The 25,276-nt window shown below is 36.1% G+C and overlaps 10 protein-coding genes across 10 annotated transcripts; 7 read left to right on the top strand and 3 right to left on the bottom strand.

Annotated features, from left to right (window-relative positions):
• Positions 1-114: 114 nt before the first annotated feature.
• On the bottom strand, positions 115-2,270 carry MONOS_9487 (uncharacterized protein; the record flags this gene model as incomplete). The annotated part of the gene is made up of 2 exons (XM_067879992.1): positions 115-1,757; positions 2,180-2,270. The coding sequence occupies 2 exons, from the start codon at positions 2,268-2,270 to the stop codon at positions 115-117; spliced, it is 1,734 nt and encodes a 577-aa protein (XP_067727466.1).
• Positions 2,271-3,498: 1,228 nt separating this feature from the next.
• MONOS_9486 (uncharacterized protein) lies at positions 3,499-4,875 on the top strand (the record flags this gene model as incomplete). The annotated part of the gene is made up of 1 exon (XM_067879991.1): positions 3,499-4,875. The coding sequence occupies one exon, from the start codon at positions 3,499-3,501 to the stop codon at positions 4,873-4,875; it is 1,377 nt and encodes a 458-aa protein (XP_067727465.1).
• A 3,490-nt stretch (positions 4,876-8,365) lies between these two features.
• Positions 8,366-8,683, bottom strand: MONOS_14466 (uncharacterized protein; the record flags this gene model as incomplete). The annotated part of the gene is made up of 1 exon (XM_067867269.1): positions 8,366-8,683. One exon carries the CDS (start codon positions 8,681-8,683, stop codon positions 8,366-8,368), a length of 318 nt encoding a protein of 105 aa, XP_067727464.1.
• Positions 8,684-9,396: 713 nt separating this feature from the next.
• Positions 9,397-9,891, bottom strand: MONOS_14465 (uncharacterized protein; the record flags this gene model as incomplete). The annotated part of the gene is made up of 1 exon (XM_067867268.1): positions 9,397-9,891. One exon carries the CDS (start codon positions 9,889-9,891, stop codon positions 9,397-9,399), a length of 495 nt encoding a protein of 164 aa, XP_067727463.1.
• Positions 9,892-12,102: 2,211 nt separating this feature from the next.
• MONOS_17569 (uncharacterized protein) lies at positions 12,103-12,503 on the top strand (the record flags this gene model as incomplete). Its single annotated transcript, XM_067870501.1, has 3 exons — positions 12,103-12,193; positions 12,249-12,362; positions 12,415-12,503. 3 exons carry the CDS (start codon positions 12,103-12,105, stop codon positions 12,501-12,503), a joined length of 294 nt encoding a protein of 97 aa, XP_067727462.1.
• Positions 12,504-15,023: 2,520 nt separating this feature from the next.
• Positions 15,024-15,530, top strand: MONOS_14464 (uncharacterized protein; the record flags this gene model as incomplete). Its single annotated transcript, XM_067867267.1, has 2 exons — positions 15,024-15,113; positions 15,171-15,530. 2 exons carry the CDS (start codon positions 15,024-15,026, stop codon positions 15,528-15,530), a joined length of 450 nt encoding a protein of 149 aa, XP_067727461.1.
• A 1,656-nt stretch (positions 15,531-17,186) lies between these two features.
• MONOS_14463 (uncharacterized protein) lies at positions 17,187-18,239 on the top strand (the record flags this gene model as incomplete). Its single annotated transcript, XM_067867266.1, has 2 exons — positions 17,187-17,260; positions 17,417-18,239. 2 exons carry the CDS (start codon positions 17,187-17,189, stop codon positions 18,237-18,239), a joined length of 897 nt encoding a protein of 298 aa, XP_067727460.1.
• Positions 18,240-18,358: 119 nt separating this feature from the next.
• MONOS_14462 (uncharacterized protein) lies at positions 18,359-18,856 on the top strand (the record flags this gene model as incomplete). The annotated part of the gene is made up of 1 exon (XM_067867265.1): positions 18,359-18,856. One exon carries the CDS (start codon positions 18,359-18,361, stop codon positions 18,854-18,856), a length of 498 nt encoding a protein of 165 aa, XP_067727459.1.
• Positions 18,857-19,084: 228 nt separating this feature from the next.
• MONOS_14461 (uncharacterized protein) lies at positions 19,085-19,294 on the top strand (the record flags this gene model as incomplete). The annotated part of the gene is made up of 1 exon (XM_067867264.1): positions 19,085-19,294. One exon carries the CDS (start codon positions 19,085-19,087, stop codon positions 19,292-19,294), a length of 210 nt encoding a protein of 69 aa, XP_067727458.1.
• An 85-nt stretch (positions 19,295-19,379) lies between these two features.
• On the top strand, positions 19,380-21,517 carry MONOS_14460 (uncharacterized protein; the record flags this gene model as incomplete). The annotated part of the gene is made up of 3 exons (XM_067867263.1): positions 19,380-19,701; positions 20,038-21,153; positions 21,207-21,517. 3 exons carry the CDS (start codon positions 19,380-19,382, stop codon positions 21,515-21,517), a joined length of 1,749 nt encoding a protein of 582 aa, XP_067727457.1.
• Positions 21,518-25,276: the final 3,759 nt, after the last annotated feature.

The raw sequence follows: 25,276 nt of genomic DNA, 5'->3' as shown, positions 1-25,276 counted from the left end.
GTGCAATGATTTTCATCAAGGTGGAGCGCAAATATTTAAGAAGATATGAAATTTGAAATTTTCTGCTTAATATCCATTTGGAAGAAGACGATGGAGAAAAAACAAAGGTGACTCCTATGAGACTGTCAACCCCTGTGCACACACCGAAGCAGATGAAGAGGCAGAGGAAGTGGCAGTTGCTGTTGCTGTTGCAGTTGTCGTGAATGTTGATGTGTGGGTGTGTGAAGAGGTGCGAGTGGGAGAGGAAGAGAAAGAGGAAGAGGAAGAGGAAGGAGACGCAGTCACAAGAAGAGGAGAGAGAGGCGGTGCATGTGGCGGAAGGGGAGGTGGAGAAAATGAAAGGGGTTGGTCAGCAAGCTCAGGAGTTGCCAAGCAGCCTGGCAAAGGATTGTCTGAAGCAGAAAGATGCGCATTCTGTTGTTGAAGCAACCGAAGTGGCAAAGAAGAGGAGGAAGAGGAGGAAGAATTAGATAACAATAGCGTTGCGCTTTTGACCAAACCAGGCCCATCCCCTTCGCGTCCGATGTCTGTCTCTGCTTTGGCTTCTGCATCTGTCTCTGCCCCTGTTTCTGCTGCTAGCGTGCTCACAAACTGTGGGTTGTCCTTCGGAAAAGGAGAGGGCGGAAGAGATTCCTTCTCAAACCGATGCTCGCTCGCAAACAGCTGCTCCGCAGGTACAATTATGCTCATCAGTTTCGCTTTGTTCCTGGGGGAACAAGATGACGCAGCCGTCTCAGTTCCATGTGAACGCTCATCAGAGCAGTTGTGCCTGCGATGCTGCCTGTTGACTCCCTCTGAATGATGATGATGATGATGGTTAGACGGCAATTGTGGCTGCTGCCGAGACTGTTGTTGAGATTGTTGCTGCAGCATTTGCTGGGACTTGTGGCACTGTTTGCTGCCTTGATTGCTGTGATGGCTGTGGTAATGGTGGTGATGGTGATGATGACGATGATGCAATTGATGTGGATGACAATCTTGATGAGCGCGTGCATGTTCATTGCCTGTGTTCATTTTCGTCTTTGACTTCAATTTCTCTTTCTGTGGTGATGGACCTGTTCCAGTTTCTGTTTCATGTCGCTGTTGTGTTGCTTTCAGAGCGCGTTGTTCGCATGAACAAGTCGAAGAAGAAGAAGAAGATGATGATGATGAAGATGATGATGAGGAGGAGGAGAAGGCAAAGGGAGAAAGCAAGATTCCATCACCTTCTTCATGATCCATCTCCTTTCCTTCCTCATCGCATTCTTCCCTTCCATCATCAACAGCCTCATTGACAGCCTCATCATCCTTTTCGTCTTCCTCTTCTCTTTCACATTCTCTTGCTCCCTCGTCCAGCTTGTTCCCACACTCCTGATCAGGCATCGTCGCCTCCATCGTCGTCTCCATCGCCATTTGTATAGAAATTGGCATCGGAATCGTTGCAGTCGTTGCCTTCTGCTCGTCCTGTCTCAGAGTATTCAGCGAATGTGTCACAGCCTGCTGTAGAGACTCCAACCGCGGGATCGAAATCTGTGCCACGCTGTACGACTCCACAGGCCCAGATGCCCCGCCACTTTGCGCATCGCGCTCATGCAGCACAACTGCAGACTGCTCTTCCTCCGCCTTGCACCTCCCGCTCCTGCACTTGGCAGACCCCGGAAGCGTCGATTCCAACGAGGAATCGTCTGAACATGCAGCTGTGATCGAGGTGAGGGTGGTGGATGTGTTGGTAACAGAAGTCGTGTTCGTGTTAATGTTGGCAGCATTGCTGGATGCTGCTGTGGATGTTGATGTGGAGGAAGCCAGAGAATGCTTGGAAGCGGAAGAAGTAGAAGTAGAAGTAGAAGTAGAAGAAGAAGAAGAAGAAGAAGATGATGATGATGATGATGATGATGATGATGATGATGATGATGACGATGATGATTATGAAAAAGAAGAAAATGATGAATGAGATGAAGAAGAGGAAGAAGAAGAAGAAAAGGAAGAAAATGATGACGAATTTACATTGTCATCTGAATGAAATGGGAAGAAAGGAGAAGATTTTGATTGAAGAAAAGGTGATGAAGATGATGATAAAGATGAAGATGAATGAGAATGAAATGAGATGACGGAAATGTGGCTGATTTGTGATCCTCCACAAACGATGCTCAAAGGTCAATAATTCATTCACAAATTTGAAGAAGTGGAGAGAAATCATAACCTTGTCCAGAAGAGAATGAAGAATGAAGAGGAAGACAAAGAATTTGACAATCTCTATTTTTTTTTTTCTTCACCGATGTTTGCGATGACATTGAAGATAATCTCGAAGAAGAAATAGCCTTTCTTTCTCAATTCGCAGACTTTCAGAAAAAGAAATAAAAATGAAAGATGCTCTTTGACCTGTCAGTTTGCCAATAGATATCTTGTTGAATGCTTCGTTGATGTTGCTTTTCTTTTGTTTCGGGCTGATAGCAAAACCTGAAACAACTTTGGCTGGCAAATGGCATTTCCTTTAAAAAGATGAATTTCCTTTCAATTGCAAGAGAAACCACTTATTTGTGAAATAAAAAGGTCATTCTGTTTTGCTTGTTTTGAATGTCTTATCTCCTCTTGTTTGATGAAAATGACAAGCCTTTGTTGATGATGACAGCCACTTTCCTTCTCAAAAATCTCTGAGGTGCATTTCTCCAATATTTGCTCCAAATGCAATATGAGAATAAGTTATTAACCTTTTGACATAATCCAACGAAATGAAAGCCTATTTGGTTTTTATATTTTGTTCCATTAATAGTTTTGAAAATTCCAAAACTTTCTTGTGCTTTCTCTCGTTGAATAATTTCAATAAAATGAAAACATGCCTTTTCCATCATTCTGTCTGAAATGCATTTCCTGTTCAATAAAATGTCATTTGCCATATTTCTGTGTTTTCAGAAGGAAAAAAAACACTCGAAACATCAACAAGTTTGTGGGGAAACAAAACGCACACACGTCAAATCGATTTTTATCAAAAATGGAAATCCAACTGTTCCTGTGTCATCCAATTCGAAAAATGACATCTCTGAAAGTGTGAAAATTCTTGCTGATATATCGTTATCCGGTCAATCAACGCAATTCATCCATGCAACTCAGAGTTGAGACAATCACTCAACAATATCAGCAAATGGATAAGTGTTTCGATATAATTAATAATTTATTTTCAAGATGTGTGGTATGCTGAACATTGGAAATTCGAGCAACAAATTGGTTGAATTTCAACACAAAAACTGTGTTATGTTTCGGATAAATCAAAATCTTTCAATAAAACAAAATTATTCATGGTTGAATATAAATTAGATAATTATCAAAGAAGATGTAGAAAAACATTTAATAATTAAGAAAACGTTATCTTTAACATTGAAAATCGATTGAGGAACCCTTATTTTCAAAAAACTTCGTTAGCGCCCAAAATATATTCTTTGTTCTTCACAGATCGATTGAATAATTTCAAAAACATTGCTCCGAGTTTTTGTTTTGTTTCTTTCAGACTGAAGTGAAAGAAAAATGGGGAACATTTATTTAGGAGAGCGTTTTATAAAAGATGCAAAAGATAAAACAGAAGCAATGAAATGGATTATAGATAAAGAAACTGAACCACCAAAAGAATTGAGACATGATGCAACAATTACTGACAGCGAAGGAGATACAATGGCCATGTGGTGGATTAAAGAAGTTAAGACAGAACCTCCGAAATGGATGAGACATAGCAATTCTTTGGCAAATGTCTATGGATGGACAATGGCAATGTGGTGGATAATTTATGTTAATTCAGACCCACCTGAATGGATGCGACATAGCATTACACAAATTGACATTATGGGATGCACAATGGCCATGTTGTGGATTGATGAAATAAAAACAGACCCACCGGAATGGATGAGACATGGCGTGACACTGTCAGACAAGTTAGGGAACACACTGGCCATGCACTGGATTGATGAAATCAAAACAGAACCTCCAGAATGGATGAGACATGGCGTAACACTGTCAGACAACATTTTTGGATCTACAATGTCCATGTGGTGGATTGATACGGTTAAAACAGAACCTCCAGAATGGATGAGACACGGAATTACTCTTGCTGATAAGGAAGGTATGACGATGGCCATGCACTGGATTGCCAATGTTAATACCGAGCCACCGGAATGGATGAGGCACGACATCATGCTTGGAGATAAAGATGGGAAAACAATGGCAATGCACTGGATTGCAAATGTTAATACCGAGCCACCAGAATGGATGAGGCATGAAGCAACATTTCCTGATAAAGATGGAAGAATGATGATCGATTACTGGAAAATGTTTGCGAAGGGCGAACCTCCAAGTTGGTTGAGTTTCGACTATTCGCTGTGCGATAAAGATGGAAGAACAGAAGCTATGAATTATATCATCGAGGAAAATGAAGAGCCGCCAAGGTGGATGAGACACAGAAACACTCTTTGTGACAAAGATGGAAAGACGATGGCGATGCACTGGATTGAAGAAGTGGAGACAGAGCCACCTGAATGGATGAGGCACAGTGCCTCGCTTGCGGATAAAGAAGGAAATACATTGACCAGGATATGGATTAAAAATGTCAATGAAGAACCACCAGAATGGATGAAATATGACAATACACTTGGAGATAAAGAAGGAAAAACAGATGCCATGCGATGGATATCTGAAAACAAAACTGAGCCACCAGTCTGGATGAGACATGACAATACACTTAGTGATATGGTGGGAATGACAATGGCTATGTATTGGATTAAAGATGTTGAAACAGAACCACCAATGTGGATGAGGCATTCAAATTCACAAAAAAATATAGCAGGTTGGACGATGGCAAAGGTGTGGAAATATAATGTTGAAACTGAACCTCCAAAATGGATGAGAAATTGATTTTACATTTATTCCTGTTTTAAATGGTGATGTTGTTTTCTTCGTTTTTATGAATTACTATTCTCTTGTATATCTCATATTTTTCTATTCTTTGTTTTTTCAAAATGTGTATCATTTCATCATATCTTATTTTAAAAGATACTTTTAATCAATCAAATTGAACTTTTCACACTTCAGATAAAATTGATTTCATTCTTTCTTCATTAATAAAAATTATTGTTGGTTTTTTTAATAGATTTTCGAAGTGAGTCATTTGAAACTTTCTCAAATTTAATTTCATGATTAACAACACAAAACAAAAAAAGAAGAGAATAGAAACTTAGAATCAATCAAAAATTGAAATATGAAATCGAGATAAATTCTTCAAACAAATAGAAAAAGATGGAGAATAATAATCGAAATTTAATTTGTATTTCTTTTTCTGATAACCTTTCATTTTCCAAAAAGTTTTTGTTTGACAATTCGTGAGAAAAATCAAAAGGCGACTTTCAAAAAAAGAAAAAAGAAATCAAAACAAATCATATATTTTTTTTTCATTTGTCTTTTATGTTGAAGTTTTCAATTTTTTAAGGATCAAAATTCTTCAACAAACAGTGACATCACAACGATGGAAAATTGCATAATAATTTCATCTGGCAAAAATGAATTGCACTATTCGATATGATAATTCGCAAATGTTAAAAAAAATTCCTTGTTCTCGGAATCTTGTTGTTTTTTCATGGATATTACAATAAATTTGTGAAAAATAAATGTCAAACAAATATGGACAACATGAAATATCCAATTTGAAATAATAAACTTTCTTGTCAAATTTGATAGATTAATTAAAAGTATTGATCAAATAAATTTTGAATTTCAAAGAACGTGAAAATAAAACATTTGCGACTTTTCAAACAGAACAACACCTGCTTTTTTTTAATTTTATATATAGCTTTCAACTATCGTTTCATTTTAATCAAGTTTGTGTTTTATTTCGTTTCATTTATTATAAGAAAGTTTCAACTACTGTCATGATCAACATTTTTCCTGATCTCATTTTCTTTTGAAAACATTTTTCATATAAAAAAATTTATCTTTTGTTTTTTGATTATCAATTATTTTTCTTTGAAAATTTTGTCAGCCTTGAAAGAAATCCACTTTTATTTGTTTTTATTTTATTTAATATGGGTGATTTTTTTTGATACAGTCTGTCCCAAAAAAATGTTGATCTGTCCTTTTTTAATGTCGATCATACCATGCTAATTAAAAATTAATTGTGCCATATTTTTCATTTTTGAGCTTAGCTGTTAATTTTTATTCATTCTTTAGGTTGTAACATTGAGTTTTTGCTGTTTTTTTGGTGTAGACATATTTTATAGTGTTTATAGTTTGTGTATTACCTATTCTTCTGCTTCATATATTGTTTTTCAACTTTCATTTACAGCATTGTTAATTTCACTCGACTGATGCCTTATAAGAGAATGATTTTGAAGAATTCCGATTTTTTTGAATGGAAATTTTGTTTCTGAAGCAGTTTTTGTTTTTATTTGACTTGAGGAAAGTTCATTGAAATGAACTGAGTAAATATTGTTATTTATCGTTTTGATTTGTATTGACATCCTTTTGAACAAACAAATCACTTATTTTCGCATAAGATTCTATAAATACAATTGATTTCTTGTTATTTTATTTTTCTAATTGACCTCAAATGCTTTTGTTGAGAAAAACGAAACAATATAAAAATTCTTGATAAAAATATGATCATGTTGTTATTTGTACATTGTTTTATGTATTGATTCTATATATATATATATATATATATAAACACAATATTTAAGTTTTATTCTTCTTTAACAAGATGCAAATCGCATGAAAACAAACTCATAAAACAAAAAACTTAATAACAAAGAATAAAGCATAAAAAAAAGCATGAATATATATTAACAAAAAGTATTTCAACTAATCAACGGTCTATAAAAACAATAAACGCTTTGATCCAACAAAATAAAGTTCTCACAAAAATGAACATTTCACTACATTGCATCAGATATTCATTTAAAAATAGATGAAATTGAAAATTAATCGTCAAATATTTGAAAAAAGAATAAAAAATGTTGCTATTAATGAAAATATCGCTCGCAGAGTTGCAAGAAATTTCAGTTTCCTATTTTTATTTTTTGCAGAATATTAGTCTTCGTTTCGAAATAAATCTCATATCCATAAACTCCTTGTTGACTTTTTTATTTTTAATTTGTCTCATACTGCATTATTCGATAAAAATTGAAAAAACTTAATTAATAACAAAATTATTAGTTAAAGAGAACACAAAACTAACCATATCAGGTGGCATATTAATTCTAATTAATTTCTGAGCAAGTTATAAACACGAACAACTCTTCAAAGGAAAAATTCATCACAAAAATCCTCACAGAAATAATAACGATTTTCAATATTGGGTAGCATTTCAAATATTGTTGATGGTATGATCGACATTAAAAAAGGACAGATCAACATTTTTTTGGGACAGACTGTATCATAAAAAATTACGAAGTTTGATCATAAAAAATTTTCATAAAGGGTGAGGTTGAAAAGATTAATTTAATTTGAAATTGCATGAAAATATAGATAAATATATTATTATTATTAATTATTTGTTGATTTTAAATTTATTTAAATTGTTTTTATAACAAATTTTGAAAAAAACATTAAAAATTTTTCAAAAAATCTCGAAAATATGTAAAACAGAAAAAAACAAAAGTTCACTGGTTTGTAAAACAAATAATAATTATAACATTATGCTCTTTATCAATTTCTTATAAAAAAATTAGTTTTATGATGTTATTGCAAAGAAAATTTCTAATTGATATTGAAGATCTTAAAACATTTATTGAAAATGAACAATTTACAAAAATCAACATCGAAAAATTCAATAGTTGAAAAAGATATTTATCAGATATACAACGGTTTGTTGTTTATTTTAGTTTGGAAACAAAAAATTCTTTAAATTAGTTATTCTTATTATTTGATCAAACAAAGATATAGAAAAATTATAAAGAAAATTATAAAAATTGAATGAAAATATGTAAATTTTTGTTTTTAGCACTTAAAAAGCTTCTAACACATGAATGTCTTCATTTTATTTTCCTCCTTTAGTTTCTCCGTTGATTCTCCATATTTCTTCCTCGTCTCTTATCCTTCATCCAGATATCCACACCCGATGCTCCTCTCCTTTTGTCGCGACGCTCCTTTTCCATACGGGCTTAACAAAAAAGCTTAGCGAATGCAATGGTTGATGTAGCAGAAGAGCGTACGTCTCTCGAAAACTACTCCCTCGCCTCTTCATCATTATCATATCCGTTTCTGCATCCACTTCATCAAAACTTTAATTCCTCTCAGTCTCTACATCTTGGCTCCCTAGCAATTCCCTCGTGGCTATCTGCCCATCTGCTCTAGATGGCTCCGCTTCTCTATCTGGCTTGGCTGCCCCAGACCTAAGAACAATAATTGTTTTTCACTCCTCCAATAATATTAATATTGTGCGCTCATCCAAATGAGCAGCTCTTGTGTTAATTTGGAAAGGTGATGTGCCTTTGACTGCGCTTCTGAGGTTTATGTGTTCACCAGTTATGAAAGCGAAGAGTCTTCCGAGGGCAGAGTTGCAATGGTGTCCCTCAACGGCTAGAAGTCGTAGCTGCACTTGTCCGAAGGCATCCTCAACTTCTGCTTCGTCTTGAATCATGTATTCATGGGAAAGGACCTCTTTCTCCGATGCTCCTCCATCCCCGCCCAAATCAACGAGTCCCTCTTTTCCTTCGGCTTCGCTCAGCATTCTTTCGCTTGAAACACGTCAATCTGCGAGTTTGACTTTTCCCACACAGACCCCAACCCCGATCTCGACTTCAACAAAGTCACCTTCATCACATTCTACCGCACCCACCAGATATTTGTCAATCAAGGCACCGGCTCCTCTGCGCACCATTGCGGCTCCCCGCTTGCCACCTGTACCCCACCTCCGCAGATGTCCTCCATATCAAAAGTTAATTTTGTATTTCCAACATTTGAATCATATCTGTCTCTGAAAGTCTTGTTCCTGCTCATTTCGCCTTCGTCAACTTGCTGATGTTATATATCACAAGCTGCATTCTCATTTGCTATCACATCTTTTCCCATTATTCATCCTCCTTCGCTCACTCTTCCCTCTTCTCCTTCCTTCTCGTATCTCTTGCTGTGTCCTCCTCTCTCCTTTCTCCTTCCGACAAGCATCTTCACCTCAACCACATACTTCTTTGTGCTTGAAGAGGATATCTGAGCCTCTTCCAATCAGATCTTCGTGCTCTTCCCAATTCCTGCGTCTTTCTCTCCAACATCAACATCTCTACACAAAATGCTGCCTCAATCGAATTCGCTTTTGATGGTGAATCCAATAGTTCAGCACAGCATCTTATCTCAACGTATATCGCAATTGAAAGCGGTATAATTGTTCTTATTTATCTTTTTGGAATAAAAATATCACAAAGTCCCTTCAGCTTGATGCACTCCGTCTTAACTACCATCTTGATTGGAAACCTTATCAGCAACATATACGACTGAAACAGCAGCATGGCTCCAGTGTATCTCAAACTGCACCATTCTCCAAAACGGAACTTCTACATCCTTTGGGAGCGCAGTCGAGTTTATCCATTGATCTTTAGCTGTACTCGAGACATGCTCAATAAATGGATTCGCTCTGCAGCCGCCACAAGGATCCATTGGGCACTGCATCTGATTCAGTAGAAAGTGTCTGTGAATGAAGAGCCTTTCTGATTCATTACATAAGAAAAACAGCCGAACATAGTCTCCATAGCAACAAGTGGTGCGTTCATCAACTGCTGTAAGTTCACTAATAGCCCCGTCTTCCCAAATAATTAATCCGCTTGCTAAAACTTCACCTCCTTCTCGCTGTTCTCTCATTATTGCCTTTCCCTGGAGAGGTGATGGCATGCCCTCCCGCACCTCCTCGTGGCTTCTCAACCGCGAACGTTCCCTCAACGGTATCATATCTCAGCGCACTTCCACATTCTTCGTATCTGTGCTCCATAACGCTCATGAAAAAGAAGCAACAGATAGAATGATTCAGATATTCAACGTATTCCTTCCTGCCACATTGTTTCCTGTTCTGGTTCATCATCTTCTTCTCCTCCAACTTCTCCCCATTTCCATTCAACTTCCTCATTTTTTAAAATCTCAGCAATTTCCGCATACAGATTTCCATTCGTCATATCCTGTCTTAACGAATTCTTCTATCTCTTTATCTTTATTCTCTTCATTGACTTTTCAATCTTCTTCTCATTTTCAACTGTTTTTGTTTCTTCAGAAATACCCTTCTTCTTTCTTTCTGTAATCATCCCATATAAGGATGAGGAAAAAAAAGAAGAAATCCAATCAAATGAAGTGAGAGATGATAATGAAAAAGTGGTGTTATGTGATGTGCATGCACACAAAGAAGATGAAATAGAAGAGGAAGAAGAGGAAGAAGAGGAAGAAAAGGAAGAAAATGAAGAAGAGGAAGAAGAGGAAGAAAATGAAGAAAGTGAAGAATAGGAAGAAGAGATAGAAGAGAAAGCAGAAGATTATGAAAGCTATGAAGGTGGAGCAATTGAGAATTGTGAAATGAATTTAATCCTTTTTTAAAGATGTTGATAATGACTTGAGGAATATCAATTGATAAAAATAATTCATTCGCTGAGTTGATTTCAGATGATATAAACAATCTTCATCACAAAATATGTGAAAGAGAGAGAGATACAAACAGATGAAGAAATCAGTCCACAAATCATCGACTGCCTTTGTGTGGTTGAACTGCTTTTCAATCAGAAAAAGGATAATTGTGTTTGTCCAGTGATGTTTATAATTCAAACGAACTTAATGCATAATGAGGATATTGGCAGAGAAGTATTCGAAGTTGAATAAGGCATTGACGATTGAAGAAGTTATCTTCAATTGCAAAACTTTCAAAGGCAAGGAGAAGAAAATGACGAATTTTTTGATTATGTGATTGATGTGTCGATTCTGGCAATGAACATCATTTATTGAAGCGAGACTGTTGGGAATGATAGCGAAGGTGAAAAAAAATAGAAGATGTCAGGTTTTTCAAGTCACGTTGGGCGATAGAAAAAACTGAATGTGTTCTGAATGTGAATGACCATCCAGCTTATCAGCCCAGATAAAAGAGTCGCAACTGCAAAACATTCCGAACAAAAATGCCAAATAAACTGCTTTTCTCTTTCTTTCAAACTCATGTTAAGCATTGTCAGGCTATGCAGCATGCAAAACAGATGGTAAGAAACGAATGACTTCGTTGAATGCAATCCAAACAAGAATAATCTTAAAACTTCTGGCTCTTTTGAAAAAGGATTAAAACGGCTTCTTTTCATTGCATTTCTGTTCATGGACAATCTGCATCCATTGAAAGAACACCTTAAAAGAAAAATGAACAAAATAAAAAAAGTCAAACCATCTTTTTGGGCTTGAAATATTTTCCCGTTTCCAATGGATTGGTGATAATCAGCCCAGCTGGCTATCTTGTTCTAAGAATCCTTTATGAAGCAGGCAATGATGCAAGTGAATGATTATATTATCCAAATGATAAAGCAATGAGCTCCTTTTCAATGACTTCTTCAACGCCATGTCTTTGTTGATAGTTTTTCAAAGGGTTTCACGTAAATGGCAATGCGTTTGTTGTTAAGGCCTGCTGAGTGCTTCGTTCAACTCGCTTCCTCCATTGTCCAACCCTTCAATTCCCTTTCCTTTTCCACAAAGAAAATCTTCCCCTCAATAAGCCCATGCAAAATAAGTCCTGCACAATAGTTATGCCAAGTGAAATACATTTCCCTCGAAATGAACAAGAGGTTCAATTCAATCTTTCTGATATTCTCCTCGCTTTTTCTGCATCTTGTTTGAGTTATTTTTCATTCAAAAAATCGCAGTTGATGTTGTATCATATATTTTGCTATATATTGCTAAGTTCAAATTTCATGCTGGTTTTCTCCACCAATTCACTTTTCGCAAACAATATTGGAAAACAGCCAATCACTCCTCCATCAGCAGGCGAAATTCCTATTCTTCTGCAGTGCTATAATTCGCATGGATGTATCCTTGGTCGTGCATCAAAGCAGCTCAAACATGCTCTGGCTGCAGCAAATTATTTTTCTAAAATCTTCATTAATAAAATTATTGGTTGCAGACCCTTATTAAATAACCAAACAATAAATGAATGTTTTGTTGCCCTTCGTCTTGCCTGTTTTGAGGAAAAAGAATGAAAATGATGCAGAGGAAAAAGTTTATGAATGTGCATCTTCAGGTATTTTAATCGATATTTGTGACTCTTTTGAAGTAGATGTTCCTCCAACATTCAGAAAATGAATCAATATATTGCTTCACCTTGATTTTTCCGAATGCACAGGACCAGCAGCATATGTTTTATGTTGTGCACAGGGCATTACTGAATCACTGCTTATGCGATTTTATCTGTTCTTTTTTTATTATTATGAAATAAATAAAATTTTTATTGACTTTTGAAAGGGGCTTGGGAGATTGAACAATTTGAGGGACCTGGAGCAAAAAGAGAAAAGCGAAGAAATGGATGGAAAACGGGAAGATGTGAGATTTAAAGAGACGGGCGCTATTTGTGGAGTGGGTTGTTGAAAAGATTATCGAGAAAAATGTGGATGAAAAGGGATTGGGGTTTGGGTTGGGATTTTGGTATTGGAGCTTTTGGGGGGATGCTTTGAAGAGCCAAAGGCTTTGAAGGATGATGACTTTTTATTTTCGTTCTTCACTGAGGAAAAGATGCAAGAAAAAGAATTCTGATGAAGAGAAGAAAAACGAAAAATAAAAGGATGAAATGCTCCTGTGGGAATGTTTGCAATGGAACGTAATTCTGAATGAAGGCCTTTCAGTGGAATTGCTGTTGATTTGTGTGGCTTGCCTGCTGAAAGGTGTGTTGGAGAAAGAAGGTAAGGGAGGAGACTCAAAAAGAAGTTGAAATGAGTTTGCTCGGCTTGAGTCATTTTCACACAACGTTCAAGTGTGTCTTATTTTTTTTTTTCAATTTTTTATTTTTTTTTTGAAATGTATTTATATTGAATAAGAGACAGACAACGAGTGATATTTGAAGGAAGAAGAAAAAATCATCAAGTGCGATCAAAAGCAACACAATTTGAGGGGACTTGCGAATGGATGAGTTTTGGAGAAATTTATGAAGAGATTGATGAAGTGCAGAGAGATGGAGGAAGTGAGAGTGAATGATCTGGGTTTTGGGAGAGAAGATTTAAAAGAAGTGGGAGAGGTGGGAAAGGATGTGGATTGGAAGAGAAAATATGATGAGAGGATGAGGGAAGGGAGAGAATGACTGAACTCTGATAGAGGTGATTGCAAGAAGATGAAGAAGAGGAATTTGAAGAAATCAACATTTTCAGTTTCTGAGGGGAAAGAGGAGGCGACCACTCAAGAGCAGTCAATGAACAGTGGATATCCAATTCAATTGGTATGCATCAATCTGTTTGTTGAATTTTTTGTGATTATGTTTTTTTTCCAATATGAAGTTCACTTATCAAATACAATATTTTATCTCAATGACAACATCACATGAAGCTTTCTCATCATCTTCTTCAGAAATATCATTAAACTGATTGCACATTTCTCTTTCATCTCATCATTATCATCATCTTCTTCTTCTTCATTCAACAAAAATGAAGCTATTCTCAATTAAACAGTGCTTTCTCCAAGCATCTTAGTTTTTCTGTAAAATGTTTTTTTCATCTTTCACCGTAACTTATGTTTATTCTTTTTCTCTTTCAACAGTGTCTGTTGTATTCTAATAAATTGCTTGTATTGTTTCAAAACCATGATAGATAATGTTTAATTTTCAGATGAATTGATTATTTAACAAATAACAAAAAGTGATGAAATGTTTATATTATCTAAATATGAAAAAGAAATAAAAATTGGAAAATGTGTGGACTTCAAAAAAGTATTTAAAACATAAAAACAAATTATAAACGATATAAGAATGATAACGAATAAATAAAATAAAAATTCGATGAAGAAGATGCAGTTTCAGATACATTTCTTAAAGGTGAATTGTTTCTATTTCTTGTCGCGCTGGTGGGCTTTTAGCATTTTTATGAGTCTTCATCAGATATTTCTCAAGCACGTTATATTTTTCAAAACATTTTTCTGTTGAAATGAATTATGTGAATATGGTTCAAAATCATAAATAGGATTGTTCTTTCATCGGAAAAATATTAAATAAAAAATAAATATATATATTTTTATTACGCAATAAAATACAAAAACCAACAAAAAATTAACATTTCATGAAAATTTGTCGAACTGAACATCTCGATCACAAAAGTGGTCACTAATTTTTCTTCAGATTTTGCATCAAACTGACATAAAAAGATGTGGGGAAGCGGGTTGTGTGGAAATCTGAGAAAAAATTAGTGACCACTTTTGTGATCGCCAGTCATTCTAATTTTCAGTTTTATAATAGTTCAGACCGTTCAACGGATCAAATCTGATGAGAACCTTAATAAAAGTGTTTTTCGAAATGACTGGCGATCACAAAAGTGGTCACTAATTTTTTCTCAGATTTCCACACAACCCGCTTCCCCACATCTTTTTATGTCAGTTTGATGCAAAATCTGAAGAAAAATTAGTGACCACTTTTGTGATCGAGATGTTCAGTTCGACAAATTTTCATGAAATGTTAATTTTTTGTTGGTTTTTGTATTTTATTGCGTAATAAAAATATATATATTTATTTTTTATTTAATATTTTTCCGATGAAAGAACAATCCTATTTATGATTTTGAACCATATTCACATTTTATAACAATTATAAAAGCGACAATAATAGCAATCAGTGCGATAATTTACATCAAAAATGTGTCAGCCCGCGAATGGAATATGAAAGAAAATGAAATAATAAAAAATCCACATTCAGAAATTTATCTAAAAGCGATTCTTTTTTTTATGAGTATTTTATTGTGATTCAACTCGTTAACGTCAAATACTTGCTGTTCATTTCGTATGCAGCACAGGGCAAGTATAGCAATCTGTTCTATACATTGAACATAAACTCTGAAGCGAATATTAACGAATATTAGTGGAAGAAAAGCGAGAGACGAATGACACGCTTTTTCGGATGCAAACCCCACTGTGTAATTCGCTCGCAAGTTCCACTTACCGGACAGTCTGTACACATACAATGGGAGAGAGTGTGGCAGCTTTATGGGGTCATATTTTGGATGTAACACATTGCTGATTCAGATTAGTGTGGTGTTAGCAGTGGAGAAAGAGGAGGCAATGGTTTCATCCAAGGGCTTAACATGTCAACTTTGGATATGTTCAAATTGACATCGTGTGTGGCAGATGCACTGGAGAAGGAGAAGATCATCCGGCCGAATGAGATTGTGATTGTGGAGCAGACGCAGTGTATGTCACTTGAAGAGGAGGTATTTGAAGAGGCGAAGCTTGATGCGCCCAGAGCAGCAAACTTTGTGAGTCCGGTGAGCGAATTCTACTATCTGCCAGAAAATTTTGTGATCTTCAGATCAAGATTGCCTGGATTCTCGAAGGAGAGGGAGGTCAGGAAAGCAGAAAAGAAGAAGGCAAAATATTTTGAACTCGATTAAAGAAAAGGAAAAAATTTCAAACAAATCGTCTTATGCAATGGTGAAGATTTGAAGCAATGTGGGGTGTTAAAATTTTCTTTTAATAATAACAAAAAATTTTTGTATATTTATTTGTTAATATATTTTTTTTCATTTTTGTAAATTTTTTGAACTTTTTTTTTCATTATTCATTATGAACGTCCTCTTTTTCTTGTGAGTTGGCCGAATCGGTCATTATATGATGTGTTTATTTACAATCTTCATCGAATTTTTTGTTTGGGCCATATCTGCATAAAAATCACCGATTCATTCAATCTTTCCAGCTGTCTGGACTCAAACAATCAACAACCAATAAGTTTCGTGCAAGAAGTGATGAAAGAGCAATTTTTCATTTTATAAGGTTTGTAATTTTTTTTCGATTATTGTTATTTTTGTTTTAATCATATTACTTGTTTTTCTATTTTTAACTTTTTCAAACTCTAATTTTGATTTTTTTCAATTAATTGATACATAAACATATGAACTACCCCTTTTCATGTTTTTTTTATACAGATTCTTTTTCTTAGATTGGGCGACGCGTCTCTTCCACAGTCGCTTCACATCATTTCTATCATCATTGGAATCAGAGCTGATGAAAAAGACTGAACCGGGAACCCTCTTCTGCGCATTTGGCTTCTTCTATTGTCACTGTGTTGCAGCTGACTGTTCATTCCATATGAAACGAGACTTCCTCTTCTCACAGACCACTAAACATTTCTTCTCTTCGTCGTCAATGCCTTTTTCTTCTTCTTCCTTTTCAAATCAGTCATACACAAACCGCTTTGTGGTTTCCATTATCGAAAAAGTCAAATACACATCGCAAAAAGCAGGGATTATCTCCTCTTTCCAATAAAAGTTCTCCTTTTTTCAGTCACTCCATATCTTCTGTGAATAACACTCCATTCAAACACCACAGATCTCCTTCTCCTCCTCTTTTCTTTCTCACTTTGCCTCAATAAATGATTTCAGCATCCACCAAATGCTCTCTTTCCTCAAATATCCTCAACAGAAAGAACATCTTTTTTTGTGAAACATCACTAGCACAACCAAAGCTGCAAAATGCCCAAACAGCACAGACTTTAACTGATCTTAAACATCTTCCTACTCATCACAACGTTCTTCTTTTTTGATGATTCTCCTCCTGCAAAAGGGAAATCAATGAACAGATAGCTCAATTCTGTTCATCGCAATAAATCACTTTCACGTCTGTAACCCGTTCCCCAATCAACAAAGTTGTCTCTTTCTTCCTTTTTACTCAATTTGCTCAACCGCTGCTGCGCTCGTATTCTTCACACTTATGGATTTCTCCTTGATGAGTGTTATCGACATAAGTCAACATTTAATCAAGTGGAGCTTCTTGCTCTTCTTGTGTAGGTGGAAGCATCAATTGCAGTTTGAGTAGGATAAGAGTCATTACACATGTTCTTATTTTCCCGCAGTTATTTTCCATAGCGTCACTGATGAACGCCCTTCATGCAAACACGAGAATACATATACTAAATTCACGTAGACCGAGAGATGGAGTATTTGCCCATTTTTCTTCCATGGCAAACAACAGCGTCGGATGATGTGTTAAAGAAATTATTGTTCCCATATGAGAAATTCATTAATGACAAAGAGGTTAGATAATGAAAGATAATGTCAGAGAAAGAGAGAGAAAGTGAAAAAGAAGGAAGAGAAGTTGAGAAGATTGAAGATGAAGACAAAGAGATGTTTGCGAAGCAATGCAGGTGAAACATCATTTTCTTCTTCTGTTTATATCTCTGTTTCTGCTTCATCTTCTTCTCCTTCTCTTTTTTATTGTTCTTTCTCGCTCATTGGAATGGATTTCAACACTAAAAGACTTATGGATGCATAATTTGAATCAGAACTACTTTTTTTGATTCAATTGAGCGGACAACGTCATATGAAGATAGAACAGAAGGAAGCGGTTATGAAAAAGAAGATGGTGAAAATGGTGAAGAAGGAAATGAAAAAGAAGATGATTGTTTTATCTCAACTTCTTCTTCTTCTTCTTTTGATTTTTCAACATCAACATCAAAAACAGCAGCAGTTAAATTCCACAAGAAAGAAAACGTAGATAACGATTCATCTTCATCTTCCTCTTCATCCGAACAGTCTGAAGTGAATTCTTCACAAGAAAGAGCCGAAAAAGCAGAAATCGACGAAACAATTGAAGATTTCAAACGAAAACATGCACCGCGTCTGCCTCTTCCTGTGATTCTTCCGCCACAAGAAACAACTCTTCAGAATCCGTCTTATGTGCCTCGAAGACAAAGACAGAGAAAAAGCAATCAAAATTCTATACAAACATTTTTGACTTATTCGACTGCTGGCATAAGCACAGTAACAGGAACATCTCCTTCTTCATTGCCGAATAAATCTTTTCTTTCTCTTCCTCAGTCATCTCCTTCACCCTCTCCTTCATCTTCATCTTCCTCATCTTCTCCAGCAGTAACTGACATTTCTCTCCACCATGAACAGCCTCATCGTCCTGAAATTGCCATGGCTCGCCGCATTAGAGCTATGCATCCTCTCCTCCGCAGACGCTATCTCAACCGCTGTGCACAAGTGGCTGCTGCTTCTGGCGCTTCACGTTCTTCTTTTTCTTCTTCTTCTTTTTTTTCTTTTTCTTCTTCTTTTCTTCTTCTTCTTCTTCGTTGCTGCGCTTTTCTAGAAACAGATTTCTGACAGGCAAAGAGCAGCAGATGAGGAGGATGAAGCAATAGTTCGTAAGAAGAAGGAAAAGACAATATTTTGTTCTCGCACAAGATGTGTTTGAGGCGCTAACGATTTTGACATAATTTCGGATGGTGGAGCGGTATGAGAAGTATCTGGAGAAGAGGAAAGGAGAAAGAGAGAGAGCGAAGGAAAGGGAGAGAGAAGCAAGGAACGAGAGAAGAGAGGAGAGAAGGATCAGAGAACTGATTAAGATGAGGAAGGCGTTGAAACTTGAAAATGATGGAGACAGCTGTGATGATGAAAAAGAAGATAAAGCAAAAGCAGTAGAAAACGAGAAATTTGCGCTTGTTACAAGAGATTCTTTGCAGGAAACAAAGAAAAAGGAAGAAAGTGAATGCCTTAACAACAGCTCCATCATCAGTGATGAAGAAGAGAGAAGAGATATGAGCTGCAAACAGAAAGAAAAACTGCTTCGACTGATGAAACTGCAGGAAAGACAGATGAAGAAGAAGGAGAAAGAAGAGAAAGAGAAGAGGCGGAAGAAGAAAGAAAAGCGGGAGCGCAGGAAAATTGAGAAAGAAGAAAAATACAAGAATCTGTTAAGCAGCATCCAAGGAATATTATAAAAACATCTTGAGACCAACCAGAAGGAGCACAAAATGACCATCTAGGCGTAACAAGAGGCAAAAGAAAGCCAAACGCCGTTTTTGACAAGAGAGCGGAAATTGGACTGCATGTTGAATGATTGAGCGAATTATGACTTTGAAGATTTGAGCGATGAACTGGATGTGCCCTGCCGCTATGTTTGCATCAAAAGCGAGGAAAACGGGCAATTTGAGTGGAAGTTACAGGAAATGTCTGTGTATGCAGCAGTCGAAGAGAGGCAAACGAGGGCTCGGTTGAATCTGATGAGTGCGCTGAAGAGCGTTCTAAAGCAAAGCCGTGCCGACCTGCGAAGAGAAAGCAGAAGTGACACACAGAAAGGGAAGGAAATGAGCAGTGAAAAAATCACCTCTGATGTTTCAGAAGGAGAATGGGATAAGTACATTCAGTCAGAGCAGTGAACCTGGAAGAATAGATACGTTGTCGAAACTCTTTTCGTCGCTGTCGTTTTCAAAGTTGGCTTCTTTCTTCACCTCGCAGAATTCAATGGCGATGAATCTGATGCAGAAATACCCTGCCCTCAATTTTGTTGCGCCTTTTGATTCGGCTGCTGATTTTGCTGCAAATGCAAACATTGCCCTTCATCCTCTTTATCATTACACCTTTTCGCTTGTCAATTCGTTCATGTTTATGAACGTCCAACAACAATCTTCTCCTTCCCTCTTATCTCAAGTTGTCCATCCATCTTCTGCTAATCCTGCTGCTCCTGGCTCACTTTCTCCACTTTCACTGCATGCCGTCACTTCTTCGTCTTCACTTTCACCATCGTTATCTTCTGCTCCTTCACTTTTATTCCACTCTCCCTCAAGTTTTGTCTCTTCGCTTCATCCATCTTCATTTCTCACAATAGAAGAAAGAACTTTGTTTCTTCTGTTGGAACTGAACACTTTGGATGCTCATCTCAAATAGGATCACAAAATCGACTCAGAATCACCAGCTCTTTCAACCTCTTCACCAAGTTTGGGTGCTTCTTCACCTGCTATTCAACCTCAGTCCATTCCTATTCGAACAAAGGAAAATGAAAAATTTGCAACTCAGTAAACTTCTTCTTCTTTGTCTTTGTCGTCATCATCTTCATCTCCTGTTTTTGCCTCTGCTTCTTCTGCTTCAACTCCTCCTGCTATTCGACCACTTGCTCTGGAAGGAGGGAAAAGTCCTTCAACTCCAAACAAATTGCACCTTTCTTCGTCTGAGCAAATCGCCTTTGATCCTTTGGATGCAGTCAACCGGGTGAAAGAACAAGCACAAAAGACAGAAACAAACAGAAAAGAGGTTTCACAAAAAGAGCAAACAGGAAATCTTCCTATTGAAAATGTGAATGAAACTGCTATTGTTCAAAAGGGGCCATTGATTTCAGATGCATTACTTCCGCGCTCCAGTTCAAGGCATTCGTTTCACGTGTATCCTGTTCCCTCTCAACAGCAAGCAGCCGCAAAGAAAAAGAAAGCCGCGTCAATGTTGTCACCGAAGCCGCAGCGCCTGCGAAGAGAAATGTGGCTGGGCGAACTGAACAAAGAGTGGCTTGTCTATAAAGATGCAGACAAGGATGCGTGGAATGAGATGAGAGAGGCTGCTGCAAAGGAGAAAAAGGAAAGATTTGAGTCTGAAAGTTACAATAAAGAAGAAGAAGAAGAAGAGAAAGAGAAAGAGAAAGAGAAAGAAAGTGATGAATTAACAGAGAGGACTAAAGAAGATAGACAAGACGATGAAACGAAAAAGGAAGAAGATGACCAATTGGAAGAAATGCAATCTTCGCCTTCACACTTTCAATATTATAATATTCAAAGAAGTCATCGTCATCGCGATCGCAATCATCATCACAAAGATTCTTCACGCAGACATCATCAAAAGTATATTTGTCCAATTCACTCTTCCTCTTCATCGTCTCGTGTGATGTTCAGAAGGCGTCTTCCTCTCACTCGGACACAAACAGTCATTCTTTCTCAACAATCACAGGCAATTTCTTCAACGCACCATTTCGTTCCCTCAAAAAAGATATTTGTTGTGAATGCGCTTCTGTTTGACCTGTCAAACCAATCTATTTCCCGAACAAAGCAAAAGCCATATTCATCAACATCCTCCTCGTTTTCTCCTTCTTCAATCTCTCCTTCAGCAGCCAGCTCCATCTGCCTCATGCAGCTTATGCAGCTCACACGTGGTATCAACGGAGAAGTGACACTTAACGAGACGAGATGCAATTTCCACAAAAGATACAAGGCGCCTGCGTACTCAACTCAGCCTCCACACAGCCGATTGCCTAGTGCATCCATCCAATCATTCTATGCGGAGATCTGTCTGCTCCTTCGCTCGAAGACCCCGCTCTGCGCTTCCTTCTTCAGGGAGTGGAGACACAAACACACCCATCTTTGTGTGATAGTGGTGTTGTTACACGAGCACTGGTTGCTCCATCGATGACGAATGAGAATGTGGAGATGGCAGACACTACAGAAAAGATGAAGAGAAAAGAGGTGCTTCCAAAGAGGATTGGATGTGCTCGTGCGTTATGGAGAAGAGAAAGAAGACTGAGACAAGAAAATGGCTCTACGATAACTTCAACTCTGCCACATTTGGATTCACTCACCCCAACAACATCATCATCATCTTCTTCTTCTTCTTCGTATTGAAACAATTATCCAAAATGACTTCGACGACGCCGTTTTGAGGAAGCAGACTGAATGTCTTATCTTCGCGAAGAAGAAAATGAGCTGATGTTTGTTTTGTCAACAGCTATGAAGCAGCGGAGGGAAGAATTGAAGCAGAAGAATCCAATGTATTTCAGACAAATGAAGCAAAAGGAAGCAGTTGCCAGAACTGTTTTGATGGAAAAGCTGAAAAGGAAAGAAATAGAACTTTCTCAATTTTCTTTGAGCAAAAATCTGAAGGAAAAGATTGAAAAAAGAAAACGCAATGAAAAAGAGAACAGCAAAAGGCATGATTCGGAGAATGAGTCTGATTCTGATTCAAAAATGAAAGATAGAATTCAAACAAAAAAGAATGAAGAACAGAAAGACAAAACTTCTTCGTGTTTATTTGAAATTCAACAAGTTCACCCTATTTTCCGTCAAACTTCATTTTCTTCATTAAAGTTTCGTGTTTCTCGACTGCTTGGTGCTTTATGTGATTCATTTATTTATCCTTCTTCTCAAACAAATTTATCTTCGCCTTTTTCACATACCTTGACCGAATCATCAAAGTCTCCTTGTTCTTATTCATTGCTTGATTTATCACAGTCTTCCGTTTCTTTTTCTCCGCGGGACTTCGATCGAATTGCTAAGGCATCTCAAATTGCCGCTTGTTCCGCCATGTTTCTACCTCTTCACTGGTGCTTTCCTTCGTCTCTTTCTGATCCATATTCGCTTGTGTGGTGGATGCACCTGATGAGCGAGATGAATTTATCATACAAAAATAAGATTGATAATAATGATGATGGTGCTGATATCGATTTGGATGAAGATTCAGGTAATATGGAAATAGATGATGAAAATAATGATAGAACTGGAAAGACAATGGAACAAGAACAGCAAAGATTGGTTGAAAAGAATTCATTTGCCAAATGCAGTCAGGGCGATTGTGCTTCATTGTGCTTGATGAACAGTCGAACAGACAGAAGAGTCAGATTAATGCAAAGACGAAAGAGCAATCGGATTAATAAAAACTCATTTATTTCACGCGACTTTGATCATTCACAACTTCATCCTTTATATTCTTCAATGTTGTCTTCATTTTTTCCTTCAACTCCTTTTTCTTCTTCAGCAAGCAACAAAAATATTTGCATTTCAATTTCATTCAACAACCCTCAGACTTGACAGCAGTGTTCGCATTCAGCATCAATTTGGAAACACAAAATGAATGTTCATTCAATTACAAAATAACAGCCGAAATTATGAGACAACGAAATGGATGCAATTTAGAGCTAACAGAATCGGAGCAGCAGACTTACAACAGAAAACGGAGATAGAATCTTTCTTTTTCATTTGGAAGCTGAAGCATTTGCAATGAAAACAGAAATGGTATTGAAGCAATTTTTGTTTGGAATGGCTGGGTTCCTAAATACACTTCTGCAGATTACGCATCTCCGAAACTGGAGCAAATTGTTGGAAATGAAATGAAGAGGAAAAGCAATTTTGAGGAAAAGGCATATTTGAAGAGAAATTATTTGAGATTCAAGCGCTAATTGGATACAAGCAAATTGAAATCGGAAAGCTGAAGAAATAAAAGTTTGTGAAGAACTTTATGATATAATCGAAGAAAGGGAAGCAGATGATTCCTTAAAGCTGAGAGCTTTATTTTCATTTGATGAAGAAAAGAAAATAGATGAAGAAATGACGAAGAAATGTTTTTATATGAGCGGAGATTAAAGATTGATTGAAAAAAATAAACTTCTGATGAAAAGACGACGAAGTCTCATGGATTTTTCAAAGATATGGAAAATGGTGAAAATTGGAAAATGAAAGGAATAATAAAGAAATAAGATAAATAATATCATTTCCAGTGATTTTTGTGTCAACAGCGCTGAAGGTGAGTGTTTGAAGAGAAACAAATGTTGAGGAGAGGAAGGTGAGGGAGGCGTCTTGGAAGAGGGAAATGAAGCCGTTGATGGCATATTCGATAATGGAGCAAGTGTTTTGCTATATTTAACCACAGCCATCAGCATCGGCTCCATTGTTTGCCACAATTTTATTCAGAGTAATGTGAGGGAACAAGCTTTTGAATTTTGGTTAATCCAATATTCCACTTTATCTGTTTCTGTTTGATGAATCCGATGAATCGAATAAAATGAACGGAGGTTTGTTGGCTATACAAAGGTGAGGAAAAAAAAAGAAAAAAAATAATTAATGTTAAATTTTGTCTAAATAATTTTGTTTTCTTTTCTTCTTTTCTGTTCTTCCTTTTAATTTTTTCTTAACAATGTTTTGTTTTTCCAGTTTAGAAATATCAATTTTTTTTTTAAAGATGATTTTTTATTTTTGATTTTTTTTTTTATTTTTTTTTTTTTGAAACATGATCAAAAAAATCACTTTTAAACCAAAACATTAAAAAGGTTTGCTTTTTTTCTATAAATAAATAAAACACACACAAAACATAGCTTTAAAAGCTATATACTTGTAAAAAATCAATTTAACTCTTTGATCAATGAATACCATAATAGATTTTTAATATTCGATTTTTGATCTTTTTTTATGATGTCAAAAAAAATCACCCATATATTTTCCTCATTCATTCTGATATTCATGACTATGAAATTATCACTCTCTTGGAGGAAAAATATGCATTTGTTTTATGAAAGAAAATAAAAGTTGAAGCTGACTGTGAAATATGATTTGTTACTATATTTCAATTTTTTGAAAAGGATTGTTGTGTTCTTGGTTTTTTTTTTTTCACAGCTAAAGCTAATCTTTTTGTTATTCACATCTTCCAACTTGAAACGAAACTGTTTATCATATTTCAGTTATTGAGCTTCATTTTCAAAAAACGATCTTTAAAATATAACAAACAAAAACTTTTTTATTCGTTTCCATTCTTTTGCTTTTGGTTTGAATTTCAGGAATATTATTATTTCAATTTCATATTCATTTTTTGTATCACAACACGCTTTTGTGTGTGAATAATGAGACAGTTTGAATTTGTCAATGAAACAGATTTTGAAATGCAATATAATTTGGAATCTTCAGTGTTTCAAAAATCAAATAATGAGTATTTCATGGTTGTAAAGAAGCCTGAAAAGAAGAGAAATAATACTTATTATGAATTGGACACGTTCATAAGAGATGAAAGTGAAGAAAGGAAAAATAAATCATTTGGCTTGATGAAAAAAACATTAAATATTCTTTTTGGAATGGAGGATTATTAATTTTTGAAAAAATCAAGAGCATTCAAAAGGGAAAATATGGAAAGAAAAAAGAAGTTGCATTGAGAATAGTTGAAGAAGTTGTCATTGAAAACAGTTTGCTTTCAACTTTTCAAAAAGAGTTTCAATTGTTAGAGATAAATATTTGTTTTTCAGATTCAAATACTCTGCAAAAGACAAAAATGAGGAAAGCTTTTTTCTTTGCGATGAAAGTGTATCTAATGGAGTTGATGAATGATTATCTTTTCCATTAACACAATCTTTGAAAGAGATCTGCGCCTCATGATGAAACAAAGTTGGAACATCACTCGCTCGGTAAAGAGTGCCCCCAAAAAGTCCTTCACTTTCATTTAAAACAACAAAAAGGTCAAGGCTTTTTGCTTGTTTTTAAAAGTTTCAAACTTTATTTTGGCTGTTTGATGAACAAACCAACTCAAACTTTGTCTTTTGAGCTTCCTTCTTTTGAAAAATTCCTTGGAAAGTCTTTCTTTCAGTTCCTGATATGGAACCGTTTGGAATAACTCGGTTGGTGCTA

This window comes from Monocercomonoides exilis (assembly GCF_001643675.1).
Source record: "Monocercomonoides exilis strain PA203 chromosome Unknown scaffold22-1379369, whole genome shotgun sequence".
Classification (NCBI taxonomy): Eukaryota; Preaxostyla; order Oxymonadida; family Polymastigidae; genus Monocercomonoides; species Monocercomonoides exilis.
This window is presented reverse-complemented; position numbering and strand designations above follow the sequence as displayed.